This window comes from Panthera onca, chromosome A1, assembly GCF_046562875.1.
Source record: "Panthera onca isolate mPanOnc1 chromosome A1, mPanOnc1 haplotype 2, whole genome shotgun sequence".
Lineage (NCBI taxonomy): Eukaryota > Metazoa > Chordata > Mammalia > Carnivora > Felidae > Panthera > Panthera onca.
Window position 1 is genome coordinate 133,448,012 of NC_138339.1, and position 20,048 is coordinate 133,468,059.

The 20,048-nt window shown below is 39.4% G+C and overlaps 1 protein-coding gene and 1 pseudogene across 2 annotated transcripts in view; one reads left to right on the forward strand and one right to left on the reverse strand.

The window, feature by feature from the left end:
- Positions 1–20,048, forward strand: part of FBN2 (fibrillin 2) — a 255,985-nt gene that overhangs the window by 208,155 nt on the left and 27,782 nt on the right. For both annotated transcript variants that reach the window (XM_060636228.3, XM_078451361.2), the window contains 16 exons: positions 1,467–1,592; positions 2,221–2,373; positions 4,696–4,764; positions 5,571–5,696; positions 5,880–6,005; positions 6,468–6,593; positions 8,445–8,561; positions 10,140–10,268; positions 10,701–10,820; positions 13,506–13,631; positions 14,319–14,471; positions 15,633–15,698; positions 16,009–16,134; positions 16,728–16,847; positions 17,727–17,849; positions 18,301–18,432. In XM_060636228.3, the coding sequence (XP_060492211.2) occupies positions 1,467–1,592; positions 2,221–2,373; positions 4,696–4,764; positions 5,571–5,696; positions 5,880–6,005; positions 6,468–6,593; positions 8,445–8,561; positions 10,140–10,268; positions 10,701–10,820; positions 13,506–13,631; positions 14,319–14,471; positions 15,633–15,698; positions 16,009–16,134; positions 16,728–16,847; positions 17,727–17,849; positions 18,301–18,432 (1,938 nt within the window). The remainder of the gene's footprint in view (positions 1–1,466; positions 1,593–2,220; positions 2,374–4,695; positions 4,765–5,570; positions 5,697–5,879; positions 6,006–6,467; positions 6,594–8,444; positions 8,562–10,139; positions 10,269–10,700; positions 10,821–13,505; positions 13,632–14,318; positions 14,472–15,632; positions 15,699–16,008; positions 16,135–16,727; positions 16,848–17,726; positions 17,850–18,300; positions 18,433–20,048) is intronic.
- Positions 16–362, reverse strand: LOC132681590 (U6 snRNA-associated Sm-like protein LSm3 pseudogene; annotated as a pseudogene).

A 20,048-nucleotide genomic window follows, 5' to 3' on the forward strand; every position in this document is an offset into this window, starting at 1 on the left:
AATAAATGCTTTGTCTCAGCCAACTGTTAATGGAGAGGCAACTAGTGCAACTCCCCAGACCAAGAGCATTGGAATATTCCGTTTTGTTGACTTCTACATCTCGTATGTTTCCTTATCAATTTCTGTAGTGGTCATAGTTTCTTCCACATCTCCCAATATCATTTTTAAGTGCTGATCATGAGCATGTAATCTGGGTGGGAGTTCTCTTTGGTTTCTCATTTTCATATAAATTTGCTCATCCAGGCTGAGCCTGATGAGACCCAGGGGTTCTTCTACGGTGTTGGTAGTTCGTTGCTGGTCCACGTCGTCTGCCATGTTTCAAACCGCGTTCCCTCTCCCCCCTCTCGCCAGAGTATACGAGTCTCTCCCCATCTCCAGAAATATGAAAATGCCATAACCTTTGTTTTAGAACGTGTTAGGTGAATGCTTCTGGAAGAAGGATGATTTGATAAAGAGAATAACTAGTATCTGTGATACTTCTGGAATCTGTGAATGGGGTACTCACTTGAAAGGAGCTGTAAAGATAAAGGCTCTCCTCAGACTCAGACCTATAAACCCAGAGAACAAGCTGATGTTTTCCAGAAGGCAGGGGAGTGGGAAGATGGGCAAAATTAGGTAAAGAGGAGAAGGAGATACAGGCTTCCAGTTTCAGGATGAAGAGGTCAAGGGAGTTAAAGCCACAGCATAAGGAATACAGTCACTGATATCGTAGTAACAGTGTAATGGGACAGATGGTAGCAGTCAACATAGCATAATGTATAAACTCGTCAGATCACTCAGTTGTACAGCTGAAAGTGATGTGACACTGTGGGTCACCTATTAAATTAAAAAAAAGATAAAGGCTTTCCTAACTGCATTCATTTTAAAGTTGGTACTAGTTTAAATGATGTAAGTGAACAGTAAGCTTTAAAGCAGTTCCATTTGAAGGATATGGAATTTCACTTAAAACTTTCACTTAAGGGGTGCCTGGGTGGCTGAGTCGGTTAAGCGTCTGACTTCGGCTCAGGTCATGATCTCACGGTCCATGAGTTCGAGCCCCACATCAGGCTCTGTGCTGACAGCTTAGAGCCTGGAGCCTGCTTCAGATTCTGTGTCTCCCTCTCTCTGACACTCCCCCGTTCATGCTCTGTCTCTGTCTCAAAAATAAATAAACATTAAAAAAAATTCACTTAAAATTTTATTTGAAAAAATAGGAGCATTCACATTATTTTTACCACTTTAGAAAAATTTCTTTTGATCGTCTGTGTTTTTTAACACTGGCATTTTTTTTTTTCTTTGAAAAAGACACACTTTTTGCCATGTAAATACGTATTTGGGGGGTATTTTCAGTATAATTGCTTTAAATTATAATTTTTAAAAAAATAGGGATTTGGGGAATCAGCAATATACTTTGTTTAGTAGTTTAAATAATATAAATTCATGGAAAAATAACTTCATCAATTAATGGATATTCTTGCCCACTCTAGATATTGATGAGTGTTTTGCACATCCTGGTGTGTGTGGGCCTGGGACCTGCTACAACACGCTGGGCAATTACACCTGCATTTGCCCGCCTGAATACATGCAGGTCAATGGAGGCCACAACTGCATGGGTAGGTAATGGTCTCAGAGAATAATTAGGTCACGGTTGTTAGCTTCCCAGCCAGCACTTGTATTTCAGGCACTTGTGTCTCAGAATTATTGTTCAGAAAGGTTGGAAGGTGTTTATGAATGATGAAGTATCTCAAAGTCTTATACACTTCTGACTCTGTATTATGTTTTTGAACTTGGACTATATAGTTACCTTTTAAAAAGCTTAAGTCTGATATACAACATTTCATCAAATGTTTTGATTTTCTATTCCTAAATAATTTTTGTTTTCCATTCATGTAAAGTAAACATTATTTTACAAATAGTAGAATGTTTAAAATAAAATATGTATTTAATATGTGTTACTTTCAAAATTAAATAAATGCCTTTGAGTAGAGAAACAAATACCTGTTAATTTTTTTCCTAAGAAAATTATAAATGAAATCCCCTGTTTGAAAACAGGAGACGTAGCTGTTAACCTAGAAGTAATTTATATTCAACTTAAAGAATTATTTTAAGATACCTCCAAATGACCGAGGAATATTCTGGAGTTATTAATCAAGAAGGTTTGGTGTCTCCAGGTATGTGGACTCCACTATTAGCTGCCTCCTGCTATGATTGTGACTGGTTGGCTTGTTTTTCTGCACATAGACATGAGAAAAAGCTTTTGCTACCGGAGCTATAACGGAACCACTTGTGAGAATGAATTGCCTTTTAATGTGACAAAGAGGATGTGCTGCTGCACGTACAATGTGGGCAAAGCGTGGAACAAACCCTGTGAGCCGTGCCCAACACCAGGAACAGGTGAGCACATAGCTCATGCTTCTGCCAGAGGCCAGGCCGGTGACACACACACCTATGTGACCACATAGTAAAAAGCAAATGTGAACTAAAACCACACGTGTTTAGTTCTGAGAACGTCCAGGAACATCATACGGCCAGTCTCCCAAGCGGCCCTTCTAGGGGCTCAGATACTGATTCCTGGCATACCTTTTGAGGGGAAGTCTGGGATGTTGAAAACAGGCTCTACTGCTAAACAGCTAAAATTTACAGCCCCGGTCCACTTAAATTCATTATTTTACACTGTACTAGTTGATTATTCATTTATTCATCAAGCACATATTTATTGAGCAACTATTTGTCATTGTGCTCAACCCGGAAGGTATAATATTTTGATTTAAAAACTTGCAGTAACTTCAAGTCCATCAAATTCATTAAGTATTGTTTTAGTTTCAGTCTTGAAAATATGCAAAAAAAAAAAAAAAAAAAAAAGGATTTGACAAGCAAACTGTACATTAAAGCAACCTATTGCCAACATGTTTCTTATGTGTTTTTTCCCCAAATGTATCTGAAATTTTTAGGCAGAAAATAAAACTTGTCTTCATGTGGTAAAACTTTTCTCAGAAGCTCAGATTCTTTTGAAAGAAAAACTAAAAGAGAATAGCTACAAGAACCAAAAAAATATCCTAAAACTGTCGCCCATTCAAGCTCTTTTGTGATGTAGGAAGTGGTTACTTTTAATAGTTGTATACTGTTTAGTTTAATAGTTGATACTAAACTTTGAACCAATAGGACAAATAAGAAACGATTTTACATTTGTGGCCAGGTATTGCTTAGGGTATGTATATATTTAAATGTTCCATTTAATATAATGATATAATTAATGTGGGGATGAAATGAAAGGTAAGGAGAAAAATGATGAAGAGTGACCTGTGGAGTCTTTCTCAGCGGCTCTAAATCAGTGGGCAAATGGATGTTCATAACTCGCTTGCCATAGTTTTCCTCCAAAAAACAAAACAAAAAAAAAACAAATGGAAACATTTTTACAATTCTCTAATTTGAAAACTCCCATCACGAGGTTGAAGATCACTGATTTGGGAAATTAAATACCACTTTTTGTAAGAGGAAGTATAGGGTGAGGCTTAGGTGTAAGAGGACAGGTCTGTATTTATATTGAAGCTCTGCTATTATCTGACCTTCGGCAGATCCTTTTCTCCTTTGTGACATGGATTCCTCATATATAGAATAGAGATAATAAATTAAAAATGACAGTAACTCACTCAGATGGTTATAGTAAATGAGAGGATGCATATAAATTATAATTGGTGCATTGGCAGGCAGTTAGACACCATTGAATTGAGCATCTATTTATTGTGTGCCCCTGCATGTGATGTGGATACTCAGTGAGTTTTGGTGGATGAAACCTAGAGATCCTCCGTTGATAGCACTTGGTAGGTAGTATACAATATGTGTTTTACCCAGTATGGTTTTCAGGAGGTTTACTCACATGTGTCACCATGGGCATCAGAAGCAATCTGATCAGAGTAGAAATTAGAAAATTAAAATTGGGGGGTGCCAGGGTGGCTCAGTTGGTTAGGCACCCAACTCTTGATTTTGGCTCAGGTCATGATCTCATGGTTCGTAGGTTCCAGGCCCACTATCAGTGCAGAGCCTGCTTGGGATATTCTCTCTCTCTGCCCCTCCATCTCTGTGTCTCTGTCTCTCTTAAATAAATAAATTTAAAAAGAAGACATTTAAAAAGATTAGAATTTTAAATTTCTATTAGTTTGGCAGATTATGTATAGGAATAACTGTTATAGTCTCTGTTTTATTCTATGATGCGTTGTTTCTGATGCCTCAAATTTCATATTTTAACAAGACATTTACGTTTAAAAAAATAAGACAAAATTCATGTCTCATTCATTTCTCATTGTTTCACACTGTGAGACTTTTTGCACGCTTCTGCCTATGTGCAATTTTTAATTCCTTTTTAAATTCCTAACCTAACCTGGTTTTCCAGTGTGAATAAACTGGACCATTATTAAAGATCTGCATTTCCAAAGAACAGAAGAATTTAAATGCCTAAAGTAGATATTTTGAGTCTTGTAATGATTTCCTTCTAACACAAGAGCAGTAAAAAGTTAATGATGAAAATAATGGTAAAGAACGCCTAGATCTACTTCTCGCAGAAGCTGGTACTGTTAGTGAGTAAATATAACTGAAATTAAAATGTATGCTTGTGAGTAATATAAATATATTTGTCAGTGCAAGCAATAGTATGTAAAATGTTACCTGAAATGAGTTTGAGAATTTTAAGAGTGCATTTGTTTCATTTATATTTTAAAGCTGACTTCAAGACCATATGTGGAAATATCCCTGGATTCACCTTTGACATTCACACTGGAAAAGCTGTTGGTAAGTTCTTCCAGATTATGTTTATTTTAATACCTATAGGTAGCATTATTTAAAAGTCTGTTCAGTGTTTTTAAAGTTTAAAGTGCCTTGAAATATAATAATCTGGATTCTGATCTAATATAGTTAGGCAAGAAAGACCTAACATGTTTACAGACTCGACCCAAGTGTTAATAATGGTTTTATTCCATTACTGAAACCTTAATTTTCCTTTCCACGAAGACTCTAAACAATCCACTATATTGTAACCTTCAGTTTCTCTTTTCCTTAAGGATATGTTTATGTTTTTGGTGTCCCTTTCTACTGATGTACCTTGGAATTTGAAGAATTATTAATGATCCACAATAATTTTTCTGAATGTACTTTCTCTTGTTCATTCTGCTTTTCTTCCTCAAAGACTAAGTAAGCAATATAATTTTAAGTCTCCATTATCAATACGTATATAACAAGGTACAGAAAATTAAGGACACATAGCTTTCATCATTACATGAGTAGCAGCAGTTAGGGGAGCCCGAAACGTAACTTGAAGTTTGATTCTCTAGGAAGTTTATTTACTACATTGACAGTAAAATCACCTGATATATTGATCAGCTACTTATTTTACCAACACTGTTTAAAGAGAAGTAGGCTGTTATATGGCCTTACATGCTTTTGTAAATTCAGATATCATTCATATCAGTGTTAAAATTTATTTTTGTGACACTGAGTGTGTGTTCTCATTCCAGCATACCCATAACATTATCAGAGGTTTTTATGATAAATACATTAAGCAGAGCCGCATATATTTGACCGAATCTGTTCATTTTCAGACATTGATGAATGTAAAGAGATTCCAGGCATTTGTGCCAACGGCGTGTGCATCAACCAGATTGGCAGTTTCCGCTGTGAATGCCCTACGGGCTTCAGTTACAATGACCTGCTCCTGGTCTGTGAAGGTAATCTGAATGATGCATGACCCCCTAGCCAGGAAAGTTTGGTAGACATAAATGATTTTTGGACGGTTTTCCGATTTTTATGGTTTCTTCTACAGTACTGAAGAGCGGGTCACCAAACTAGTGAAGTGAATGTCATAGTAATGGAGTGAGGAAGTTCTTTAAATGGAACTGTTGCTCTTTCAGATATTGACGAGTGCAGCAACGGTGATAATCTGTGCCAGCGGAACGCAGACTGCCTCAACAGCCCCGGGAGTTACCGCTGCGAATGTGCCGCGGGCTTCAAACTGTCCCCCAACGGAGCCTGCGTAGGTGAGAGAGAGACCGACTCCTTGCCCAGCATTCTGTGTTCCCTGCACTAAGCAATTGTCCGTGCTTTCCTACCAAAAAATATTTTCAGAGATAATTTTTAAATGATTTTCTAAGTAAGTCTTTTCATTCATATTGAACTATTTTGCCATATATTTTAGTTTTTTGTTTGTTTGTTTGTTTTTGGTTAGGTAAAAGAAACCTCTTCAATTGGATTTTCTAAAGATTAGACCTAAAATGAAATAGTATCCCTGAGATACCCATCACCGTGTAAGAATTGCCTAATTTTTTTAAGTCTTGGAGAGTTTAAAGCCTTGCTTTTTTTTTGATTCAGCTGTTGTTATGGTTCATTCTCAGCCTGTCTGTAATAATTAGTAGCAGGTTATAGAAACATGCCTGTGAAAAAATGAAGGAATCTTAATAAAAATCAGATATGTCTAACATGTGTTTTATTTTTTGTTTTAGATCGCAACGAATGTTTAGAAATTCCTAATGTTTGCAGTCATGGCCTGTGTGTGGATTTGCAAGGAAGTTACCAGTGCATCTGCCACAATGGCTTTAAAGCTTCCCAGGACCAGACCATGTGCATGGGTAAGAAGGAGGACCTGAGTTCCAGGAGAGAAGTGACCTGAGACTCCAGAAGAGACTATGGGTCAGCCACTTGCTGTGACTGACTACCACGTCTCTGTCAGAAACTGTCTTGGCCAAAAGTTAGCTCTGTTAAACCGTTGATGCCTTTGTTGAATGTAAAATTTGCAAGCAGGGGGACACCACGGTTTGTTCTCTGCTTCACTGTTTACAGCCTTTTTGCCCAGATGCCTTTTACACACTTTACCACGTACTCTGGGACACTCCAGGTTATGTGGACGTCCCCACAGTACCCAGTGGCCCTTTGCCATTCTCTGGTCCCATTTAAGAAAACCTTTCCAGCTGCAAGAATGCAAGGGAGTGGTAATAGTAGTAGGAGCAAGAGGGTTGAGATGAATATGTAGACACACACATACACACATCTTATACACCTTTTCCCAAAATCATTGAGTACATGGGACTTACCTACTTCTTTTGTGTTTTAACTCTTAAAAAAAAATTTTTAGGAAGAAATGTACCAAAACTCTCTAAAATGTCCCCATAGCTAATGTAATGGGTAACTGAGCAGTAATAATGTTCAGTAAGTACTTGCTGAGCTGACAGGTGATGAGATTGCAAAGGCAGATAAGCTGGCTGGCCCTTATGGAGCCCACCCTTGGAACTCAGTGTAACTCCTTTAATCTGATGTCGACATTGGGCTCTATCTCGGCCAAACAGTTCTCCCTGCTTTGCACTTGAAGGAGGAAAATTACATTAAAAACTTGGCTATGTATAATTAGCGCATTCTCAGTTTAGGAAAAGCTGAAGTTATGCATCTACTATTTTGGTATTGAAGATACTACCTATCTGAAAAGTAATGTCAGATTTCAGCACCATAGAACTGCTTTCCTTTATGACATATCCATACAACAAGGACTGCCCGGAAAACGTTGTCTCCTATGACCTCCCCTGTGGACTTGGGCCGTGGTGGTGGAAAAAACTCTCTAGGAGATGCTGTGCAAAAGACAATAGAGGATCTAGCCCTATTTGCATGAACTTTCTGAGAATGCTTGCTCACGCATGCTTCTCCTGACTGTACTCTGTAAGAGAGATAACATGATTTGCTAAAAAATACATGAGATTTGATTCAGAGATTTATATGGAGAAAATAGGCCCTCGATTCTAATAATTCATTAATGATGAAAGTCAGTGAGACTCCTTCATAATACTACTCTTCAACAAAGCTTTCTTCCTAAGAAACATTACTTTTTTTTTTTTTTTTTTTTTTTTTTTTTTTTTTTTTTGCATAGAGGAAGAGTTCGCACAGCCTGGAATTCATTGTGTAGGGAATCTGTTCTCTTCTAGGAAGAGTCCTTTCTAAACGTTTTTTTTTAAATTCCATTCCTTGAAGGCTAATACTAATGAGTTATAGTAGACATCTTCAGTGTGGATTCTGTTAACTCATAAAATTTAGGAAACTAAAATTTGTCTGTGTTGTGCTGATCAAATTAATGTATGTAAATTTCTGGGGGAGTGGTGTTGATAATGCTTAATAGAACAAATTGTTTAGGGTTTCAGAAGACTGGTTTCCTTACAAAGTTGACAAGCAAACCCATTCGTTAAAACATCTGCACTCAAGGGGATGCTTGCTTAGCTATATGAGCCTATAAGTCACTCAGCAGCACCGCATCTTATAATTTTATAACTTAGAGTTTTCTCCACCTCATGCTCATTTTCCCGAAATAAATAGGGGTTCCTAAGTTTTGAATAAGGAAGATATAAGTGACTCTGTACTTTTTAAAAATGTAAATCTTTAACAGGCTGTGTTTTTCTAGTTAAAAATTTGAATTCCTTGGAGCCAATGTTTCTTTGTAGATGTTGACGAGTGTGAGCGACATCCATGTGGAAACGGGACTTGTAAAAACACGGTTGGATCCTATAACTGTCTCTGCTACCCAGGGTTTGAACTCACTCATAATAATGATTGCCTGGGTAAGTTCTCAGTCCTTTATTGCTTCTATTTATGTCCATATAATATACTGGAATAAGGAATAAAACCAGAGTAAATCAAATGTTTTTATCCCTGAAGTTGCAGATAGATGCCGAAAAGCATTGTAATAACATTGACTCATTTCCACTGAACTGAAGTCACAGTATTGGCTTAAATAATCACAGGACAATCTGCTGTGTTCAGCACTTCTGTCAATCCATCGATACAGGGGGGAAGCCATGAAGACGATAGTAAATCTACTGGGATTACTCTATGGTTTGAAGTTATTTTTACCCCTTAAATGGGATCGAAGATAGACCTGTCATTGCTCCAGTGTTATTCCAAGTATTTCAAACAACGCATTCTTGATTTATATTCGAATACTGACAGAGTCTCCAACTTAAAAACATGTTGTGTCTTGAAACTTTTTTTATTTTCTGTCAGCCTTTGAAGCCACAGATGCCTTTTCCCACAGAAATGGTGAGCCAGTGGCTAGGTGTCCAGGTCAGCCCTCAGAAACCTATTTGATTTCAACTGTTGAACAACTGTAAATTTTCAGTGGAAACTTAAAAAGTATCGGCTCTGCGTGGTACAGGATTGTATTGTTTACCCCTAAATGACAACGATTAAAACAAGGGTTGGCAGTGAGTAGGGGAGGTTCCTGAAGTTGATGGAGGACACAGCAAGAGAAAGGACAAATAAATGTTGACCACGTGTCAGGCACTGCGCTGGTGCGTCCCAACTAATGTGTCTTTGTTCACCTGGTCCTATAATGTCTCCGGCTTTCTACCATGATGGGATCAGCACAGCTCAAATGCACCTCTGATTTACCCCAAAACACGCTCTTCTCAATTTTGTTTTGGTTTGTTTTTTCTTTTTCAAAATTCTGCCATTGTGAACAAAATTTAGAGCTAATTGGACATTTTTTCAAGTACCACCTTCTTGTCTCTAGTTTCTCAGATCCTTTGTACAACCAGGGAGAGCTGAAGACACACTGCTGTGGCTCTGATCAGAGTGCACAGCCTTCAGACAACTGAGAAAAGTACTCAAATGCAGTCAGCCCTAAGCTGAACTGAAACTTAAGATGTTTTTTCTTTCAGATTCTGCATTTTGTCAGCAAAACACATGTCAGCAGTCCTAGAGTATTTTTAATATAATGTATTTTTCTGTATTTAATACGCCCCATTGTTTGTCCTTTGAATATAGTCAGCTTATCTCCAGGTAAAGTCAACTGCAAACTAGGCTGTCAGGTTAAATCTGTATACGTTCTTGTCTCCAGGAAAAGAAATAGTTTTCATTTGAAAAGAATGGAAGTCTTCACTACATGTAAACCTTCAGTTTTTATCTGGTTATAAATTTGTTATATTAATATCAAAAAGTATGGTTGAGATATAGTAGGGATCTACATGGTCTTAGTCACATGATCCTTATAATATGAGCCATTTTTCTCTGTGTTGATGAGGAATTTTAGTGAAGCGTGTTTGTAAATGCATACCAATGAGTATGCTTTGACATTGCAACGTGTAACATCATATGCATGTAAGAGCTCTCCCTGAAAGCTAATTCTCATTTGCTTACAGACATAGATGAGTGCAGTTCCTTTTTTGGTCAGGTGTGCAGAAATGGACGGTGTTTTAATGAAATTGGCTCCTTCAAGTGTTTATGTAATGAAGGTTATGAACTTACTCCAGATGGCAAGAACTGTATAGGTAAGTAGCAACACAATAAAAAGTCTTTGTATTTTGTTAAATAAGGATGTGACTCCCCCAGCCCTACACACACACCTGGAAACTCCATTCACATGTCACGGGATCATCTGATCACTTGGCGAAAATAAGATACCATGGGAAATTTTGGTGTAAGGACAACGCCAACAATTGGGAATGACTTGTCTGCATTGCTTTTATTGGAAGAGAGCTTGGGGCTATCCATGTCTCCATAAAAGGAGACGAAGGAAACAAATCAGGAAAATTAGCCTCTTGCCAAATGAGTAATACTCAAGATGTCAAAAGAGTATCTCAGGGCAAATTTGTCCATAGTGACCTGACAGATCAGAGAGAGCAAGTTGAATTCATGTTAGTATCGTTTGGCAGCAGTCATCTCATAGTTAAATCATTTTTTTTTCTCCTTTCTCTTTAAAGATACTAATGAGTGTGTTGCCCTTCCTGGCTCTTGTTCTCCTGGTACCTGTCAGAATTTGGAAGGGTCCTTCAGGTGCATCTGTCCACCGGGGTATGAAGTGAAAAGTGAGAACTGCATCGGTAAGGTTAACATTTATTCCGAGGTCCACGAGCTGTTTGGTCTAAGACAGGCCAGGTAAAGACCCTTTGGAAGTATACTAAATCCAAACCAGTGCAAGCAGGCTGACCTAGGGGATGCAACGTGTAGCAGACTACATCTGCGTTGTGGAACCATCAGAATCCTTTTGAACGTAGGGATAAAGAATTTAGGGATGTGGGACTGGTCATGAACAGAAATGCTATACTAGTGAGAGAATTTTCAGTGCACTCTGATCTTTTTTCCAAATGTCAACAGAGACTTTCTCCTGAATTTAAAGAGAGTCTACAAAAATTGTAATCTTTGGCAACCAATTTTAAAACAGCTATTAAAGGTGTCTGGAGTCCTAGAAATGTGGAGCAGAAAATCTTGACCATGCCGTTGAGACATTTTTTTCCTTGGGAAGGCCTCATGTCAAAACAGAAAATAATAATCCATTTGTCATAACAGATGTTTTTATGCTGAAACTCCTCCAGCATACAAGAACACTGTAACCACATCAAAAGTGGGTTCCAGAACTGCCTGGTGAACATGATGAAGGCCGACCTTTTTACAGTTACTTAATTTCACTTTTATACAAATTATTTTTTACAGTCTTGTTGAAATTCAGAAGCACCATCTTGGTGTGGTTCTTCTAACATGAAGTGATCGCTGAGGGTTTTTTGCTTTTGTTTTGTTTTGTTTTGCCTTGTAGTTGTCCAATTAAACAAAAATTCTTTGTAGCTGTACTGTTCACTTTCAAGGGACCTATATGGACAGAACTGAAGGAAACCGTTTACTTGATCAAATTTAATTATTTTTCAGTCCATGTGATTTCATATAGTGGAGATATCATCCCTAGTCTTACCAGCTTGGCCTTAATATCTTTTCCCTTTCTTGATCTGTGTAGTGCGCTGTAAAATTGCCTAGTGTTTTTAATACTTAAAAGATAATAAATCCTAGAAGCGTCTTAATAAAAACCTTCTTGAAAAGTTTAAGATCCTTTCATTTTCTTTATCCCGTATTTAATCTCAGTTCTTCATTTTTCCTATAACACATCCCTTTGTGGAACAATGATGGCAGTGGTATGTCCACCATTAGGAGGGAAAAGATACATATGCTTCTTTGTGTCAGAAAGACTCAGCTGCTTTTTCTCTTTGTGGAAAAAAAGAAATCTCTGACTTAGTAACATTTTATTAAACTGCAGAACAATTTTTTTCTTACTGTTAGCCACGCTCCTATTTTGCATTTCTGAAAAGTACATTTTTAATTAACTGCACTGCAAGACTATTTCCTTCAGGCTAGAATCTCTTCTACCAATTTTTCCAAATGAAATGGTTTCTAATGTGACCATATACACACTTAACATGAACATATACTTACTACACCTGTATACACATACAAGTTGATGACAACTTTCACTGTACGTAACAGTGAACACCTTGCACCTCTTAGGTGCTGGGGTTACAAAAAGATACAGCCCTTGCCTTTGGTAACCTACTGCAGAAAAGAAAAGATCTGTTTTGTAAGTAAACCCACTGTGTAAAGATACCCTTGCAATCCACTGGGTCAGACACTGCACCGGAGGTACATTAAGGCAGAGAGAGCTCAGGGTGAGGCTGTGAACGTTGGTGGTGGGGGCAAAAAGAAAGTCAGGGAAGCCCATCACAATGGATTGGTGACACTTGGGGTGGTTCTTAACTGTTGTATAGGAATTTACAACCAAAAAAAGGAACAGAACAGAGGAGGCTATTGGCAAACACAGCCAACTCGAGTGTGGTAAGGGGCATCAAGTGGCCAACCCAGAAGACTGAATACAAATGGAAAAGGTAGTATGTGCCTGACACCGTGCTAGACTAAGCTGTGCTGCAGTGACCCAGACAGACCCATAGGTCATGTCCCCATGGAACTTACAGTCTCACGTGGCTGGAATTATGTAATGTCTATTCACTTACATAAAACAACTCAGTAAGCACTTCCAATGAAACAAAGGCCAAATGTCACTGCTAAGGAATCCTTATTTGAAGGAACCGTTCTGGGATGAGTGGGAATGATGAAATTCTCAGACCCACGTCCGAGTCATCCTGGTTCCAGCAGGCACAGATTTTCAAGCAGATGTGTGGTTTAGAAAGACAGCCTGGTGGCCCTGTGAAGGGACTAGACGGAGATGCGGCAGGCTATTAGGAGATTCACGGTATTCTGGGCAGCAGGTGAGGTTGAGTTCGAATTCACAGAGGAGGCTGAAGGAACAGGTCACATGCTGCCTGCATAAGGTTAAAAGGTCAGGGGGAAGAAGAAAGATGACTCGGGGATCTTAATTTGGATGGCGGATGGCAGAGAGGAGCATGAGAGAAGGAGACCATCCGAGGCTGTGACACTTGGAAGATATTGAACAGTTGGTCATGTCAGGTGGCCACACACACACCCCTAGGGATCCACTGCAAGGAGCTAGAATTCTATTTGGCTCTCTGGGCCATATGGTTGGTTGAATCTGGATACAATCTTTGACTTTTGAAGCAATAATAGTCTACTTTTAAAGAGCAAGTTATAGATACACATTATGTATTCGTGTTTCGTATTAAATAATCAATGGCTAGTGGGTTATTGTAGTATGGACAAACTGTTTATTTTCAAAGACTGAACAGTGTATTGATTTGCCTGAATTCATACATTCTCCTGCTGTCGTCCAGACATAAATGAATGCGACGAAGATCCCAACATCTGTCTGTTTGGTTCCTGCACCAATACCCCTGGGGGCTTCCAGTGCATCTGCCCGCCTGGCTTTGTATTGTCTGATAATGGACGGAGATGCTTTGGTAAGCTTTGGAATGACTTCTGTGTCATAATTTGACCTTAGGAACTTCACAGATAGACAGTAAACCATCATGCTAGTGTTAGTCACTACAAAGTACGTGTTTGTGGCAACTACGTCTGCGTTAAAAATCTAGGTCTCAACACTAAATGTACTGGACACCTTTTAAGGTACTGTGAATTTTCAACCCTGTTTCCAGTTTTTTAAATTTCATACTGAAAAATTATTTTCATTCATTTGCTTATCATTATTATTACTGTTTTTGCTTCACTGTTCCATTTGTCGTTGGACCGAATTTTTTGTACTCTGCTGTATGAATTGCTTTTAATGTGATATGACTTACTGAAACTTACATGAATTTTTTTTTGTGAGGCTATAACATAACAATAGAAGAGATACGGAAATAATTTTAATACTGAGTGTAATTTCTCAGATTTCCTAGGGACGTTATAAAAACACTTTTAACATTTCAGATAAGTATGTAAAATTTTATAGACAGGTCAATTTAAATTGGCATGTGAAATCAGCATTGGGGGATTTCCAGACCTGTCTTTTCACTGCTGACCTCATCTGCATCTGCATCCAGTGTTCGGCCCATGAGAAATGTTCCGTCAGAAAGTTGTACACAAAGTATTCCATCTTTTTAAATGACCAAGAAGGAGGTCTGTGATGTTTGCTTTCTCTTGACTAGATACCCGCCAGAGCTTCTGCTTCACCAACTTCGAAAATGGAAAGTGTTCTGTACCCAAAGCCTTCAACACCACTAAGGCAAAATGCTGCTGTAGTAAAATGCCAGGAGAGGGCTGGGGCGACCCCTGTGAGCTGTGCCCCAAAGACGACGAAGGTAAGAGCAGGCGTGTAAGACTCCACTTTGTGCTGGTTTGGGAATGTGTTTGTCGGTCACCATGGAACTCAGGAATATTGTGAAGGTGAAATGGCTCCCTACACGTCTAAACTGGTCACCTTAGTGTGAGGGGTTTCTTTCCAGCGTGTGTATCCAACACATGTGAGTGCAGGGTAGAGTTACTGTTAGTTCATTTCTCCCCCCGAGGTCCGTCTTACTTGCTTTCAGAGGAATGAATTTGAGAGATGCAGGGCAGGGGATGCAAGGAGGAGGTGAAAACTCATGCTGAGTCAGCATGAGGGCCATTTGCAGGGTGAGACCGAGAGCTTCCCAGGTCTCCTGTTGTTAGTGTAGTCGAGTTGTAGATGCCTCCCAGCAAGCTGGGAACTAGCCTGACCTCTAGGTCGGAGGTGGCTTCTGTGTGTCATGGGCTCCTCGGCACTGAACGAGCAGACAGATAAGGGATGCCTGTGTGGCTCAGTCAGTCAAGCGAGCAACTCTTGATCTCAGCTCAGGTCATGATCCCAGGCTTCTGGTTCGTGGGTTTGAGCTCCGTGTCGGGCTCTGTGCTGACAGCAAGGAACCTGCTTGGGATTCTCTGATTCTCTCTCTCTCTGTCCCTCCCCCACACACGCTCTCTCAAAATAATTAACATTTAAAAAAACAAAAACAAAAAAAAACTAGCAAACAGAACTAGAAGCCCTTAGTAGGCAGCACTCTGGAAGGAGCTGGGCAAGCCCAGGTGACCTTCTCTAAAAAGGCTCAGATGGGGCGCCTGGGTGGCTCAGTTGGTTAAGCAGCCGACTTCGGCTCAGGTCATGATCTTGCGGTCTGTGAGTTCGAGCCCCGCGTCGGGCTCTGTGCTGACAGCTCAGAGCCTGGAGCCTGTTTCAGATTCTGTGTCTCCCTCTCTCTGACCCTCCCCCGTTCATGCTCTGTCTCTCTCTGTCTCAAAAATAAATAAATGTTAAAAAAAAATTAAAAAAGAAAAAGGCTCAGGGTTTCTTTTGAAGTAAATCATAAAAATAAAATAAGACTCTTGTCAAAAGCAACTTGTAGATGGAAATTAAGTCTAATTTCACGTACACCCTCCATCAGTTCTTAAGTTGTCTCACAACTGAGGCTCTTCAGTCAATGGGGAATTTGTGTTTTTCTCTGTAGTTGCATTCCAGGACCTGTGTCCGTACGGCCACGGAACTGTCCCGAGTCTTCATGACACACGTGAAGGTGTGGTTTGATGTATTTTATTCCTGTAGTCTTTTTTCGTGTAAATACATTTTTGTGTATTTGTTCTGTAAATCACGTTTATTTTACTGTATCACATGTAGTATATTTTAACATATGTACACAATGTTCTATATCACATGTGTTATCTTCACCATTGTAAAACTGCACCGTATATTGCATACAATCTGTTTATTTGGTTAAAAGAAATGTTTACGTGTTTTATAAATTTTAAGTCTGTGTTGAATAAATACACATGGTTGTGATGTCTCCTTTTATACGGAGGAAGTTTATGGACGATTCTATATTTTAGATGTCAACGAATGCCTTGAGAGCCCAGGCATTTGTTCAAATGGTCAGTGTATCAATACAGATGGCTCTTTCCGCTGTGAATGTCCGATGGGCTACAACCTTGATTACACTGGAGTACGCTGCGTGGGTGAGTGCTGACTCCACATTACATACTTGGAAGCTTCCATTCCATTTCTCATGTTCAGCAGAAGGTCTCCCAGGTGCCCTGGGTGGTGGGAGGATTTACAGAGCCAGTATCGGCAGCTAGTAATAACTGCTTTTTCTTCTCCCTTTTTACATTTACCACTAGATCTGGTTTATGTGAACATGGAGAGAGTTGCCCAACCTCTGCCTTCCACCAGATATACAAACTCTGATGTGCCTAGAGATTTACACTTGGCAAAGCAACTAACTGGGAGAGAAGTCCCTTTTACTTTGTGACTTTCTGCACCTGCTCCTATAGCAGAAGACCACATCCCTCTCTGGGTTTGTGATTTTTAGGGAAAGCATGGCTATCTCAGGACTCAGAGCTTTGCACACTTGATCCTTTGGGGTCCTCTGTACTGAATAAAGGCAAGCCAGCCAGCTAATGGCAGGGAGGGTGCAGAGTCAGGTGTGGCCTGTACAGATCCTGGCAGTTTGTGAGGGCCAGGTGGATGGATATGATTCATGGGCATGCACATATTAAGCTAAAACTTCCCTAAATTTGGGGGCACTTTTTTATTCCTTTTTTTTTCTCAGATACTGATGAATGTTCCATTGGCAATCCGTGTGGGAATGGGACATGCACCAACGTTATTGGGAGTTTTGAATGCAATTGCAATGAAGGCTTTGAGCCAGGGCCCATGATGAATTGTGAAGGCAAGTGATACTTCCCTTAAATACTACTTCTGCTTGATCTAGAAAGGGTTGTTTCGTCTCTTCTTTTACTTTCATTGTTTTGATGTTCTACTGATGATTACGTTCATCACAAGTATTCTTTTCCTCTGCCTCAGTGAGAGTAGAGTCACAGCAGCTATTTTAAAGCCCTTGTCTGATAGGTCCAGCATCTCGGTCATGTCAGAGTCAGCATCTGTTGATGGTATTTTCACTTGAAGTTAGCTCCCCAGCAGGAGGTTAATTTTAGATTATTCCCTGGATATTGTGAGTGATATCTTTGCAGAATGCCGATGCTTTTGTCTTAGCAAGCAGTTAACTTGGATGAACATAAAAGCAGACTGTCAGGCCCGTGGAAGACAGAGGTTCAGATTAAGTTTTTTGCTTTTATGCAAAATAGTGTGTCTCCATCTCTAGCCCTCTGCTATCTGGGATTCCCTCTCACTCTTGAGCAGCCTTGGTTGCCCCCAGCTCCCTCCCCCGATTGCCATGCATAGAAGCTCAGAACATTTCTATTGAAGATTTAGCTGCCAGGCCCTGCTGCTGGCAGGACTATGTCCATCCACAGCGTAATTTCAGAAAAAGAAAAATACTGGGAACTTCTTTCTTGCTGGTTGTTTGCAGAGTTTCAACTTACCACTAAAGACTACTTCAGGTAGTTGTTTCTGTTTTTGTTTTTGTTTTCAGAGTTTATGGTTGTTATTTGTTGGAGGGTGAGTTTGTTAGGTGCTCACTTCTCCATACCAGGAGTGGAGGTTCTAGTATATTACTGCTTTCTCGATGACTGCTAAGTAAATACAGCAGTGTTTTTTTAAACAATTAACACTCTAGGCTCAGTCCCTGCTTACCTGTTTGTTTGATTAGATATCAACGAGTGTGCCCAGAACCCGCTGCTCTGTGCTTTCCGCTGCATGAACACCTTCGGGTCCTACGAATGCACATGTCCAATTGGCTATGCCCTCAGGGAAGACCAGAAGATGTGCAAAGGTAAGGCCATGGACAAGAGAGTAGTTAAAACTTTATTTGCCACGCTGGAAGTGTACTGCAGTGAAGTTACAGTTCTCATCTATGTTCTTCTAGAGTTTACAGCCCTGTATCTGACAGGATTTTGCTGGTAGATTTCCATACCTAGGTAACAAGACACTTGATGGTCTGCCTAAGCAAGTCAAAGATAAAACAGGCTGAAGAACCCACAATCTTGGGCTCTTATTAAAGAAAAGACTGTCCTTCCCTGAACTTCTTCTCATTGGGATCAATGCTGAAACTTTTATAAGTCTAGAATATAGCCAACAATTGGAAAATATTGGGCTCCTCCTTCCTCTCTCACACAATAGCATTTTAAGAGCCATAAGACCGGAACTAAGACTTAAAACTCCAAAACAATAGCCTGCTCCTGAGAATTTGTTTTGATCTTCTTCCTACGAAAACTGCTTTCTAGATCTGGATGAATGTGCCGAAGGTCTCCATGACTGTGAATCTAGAGGCATGATGTGCAAGAATCTGATAGGCACCTTCATGTGCATCTGCCCGCCTGGGATGACCCGACGGCCTGACGGAGAAGGCTGTGTAGGTAAGGCCTGAAGGGTCTGCTTATTTAAGACCCCTAGCTCAAGACACATTTGGAGCACTGTTTCCAAATCATCCTAACTTCAAGCCAACTACTTTTCTAGGTATTTCAAGGCTGTGCTAGAGCTGGATTTCTTCTACGTCTGGGTCCATGCCAATATAACAGCTTCTAGATGATGCACAGGCAGTTATGCCTGTCCCAGATTATATAAGCCTTCTTGTTTTTCATAATTCTGTGGGTACATATGCAAGCAAGTAAATACAGAGGAAAAAAAATTTAAAAGAGGAACCCCAAGGGGAGTCTGGGTGGCTCAGTCGGTTGAGCATCCGACTGTGGCTCAGATCCTGATCTCACCGTTCATGACTTTGAGCCCCACATGAGGCTCCGTGCTGACAGCTCAGAGCCTGGAGCCTGCTTTGGATTCTGTCTCTCCCCCTTAACTGACTGAGCCATCCAGGCAACCCGAGAATTTTGATTTTAGTCATTCGAGTAGATGTATAAGGGCATCATAGTGTAGTTTTAACTTAAATTTCTTTAATGACATTGAGCATCTTTTCATGTGCTTACCTGCCATGTATCTTTTTTTTTAATTTTTTTTGCACGTATATGTGTGTTTGAATTTCATCTAGCTAAAATACTTAGAAACATGTTTATTTTTTATGCCTGGAATTTTTTTTTTTTTTTTTTTTTTTTTTTTTTTGGTAACTAGCTGAATTTGACATTGTACAGTCACTACATTTACATGTATATTTCCTGGGAGCGAGGGGATGGGCACCATGATCATATCAGGAGCCCAGTTTTCTGGTCCTGGATGTGCCATAAATGAGCTGGGTGACTTAAAAGTGGCCTCATTCTCTTTGTCTCTGTCTCCTCATCTACAGAGTGAGAAACTACGTGATTTGGGTGGGAGGAAGAGGAAGAGATGGAAAGGGTGAAGTGTTTTAGCTCTAGTATTCTATGATCCCATTTCTTCCTTTTTCAAAGAAAAGACCTAGGGCAGCATTATACGTTTGTAATTTCTTCATTGTGAAAAGATGCTACAGAAGATACAGGTTCTAAAACTGTTCTGATCCTCAGGCTTTTCATGATCGCATGCTGGAAGCTGAACCTTCTGCAGAAAGAACTCTTTTTGATCATCAGAAAACTCTTTGTAGTGAAGTTTGGTTTTATACAGACATGTTTTTATAATTAGAAATGCTATTATAAACAGCCAAGATATTATTATAAATAAAAATTGTTTACAAATGTCCGAATCAGAATGAAAGATAAAGCCACACACACATACATAAAACCATAATAAAAATGCTGAGTACAGTGAGACTGAAATACAACAAAATTATCTCCAAAATGTCAAACACAACAGAAACTAAAAATATTACAAGCTAAAAAGTTGGACTTAGGTAGGAAATCTAAAATCTCTATAAAGAAAACTAAATGTAATCACAAATGAAATTTCTTTAATTTTTTAAGTATAGTTGTAATATAATGTTAAATTACTTTTGGGCATACAACATACTGATTCAGCAAATTTAAACATGGTGTGCTCATCACAAGTGTAGCTCCCATCTGTCACTCTACACTATTACAATATCACGAATTATATTCCTTATGCTGTGTCT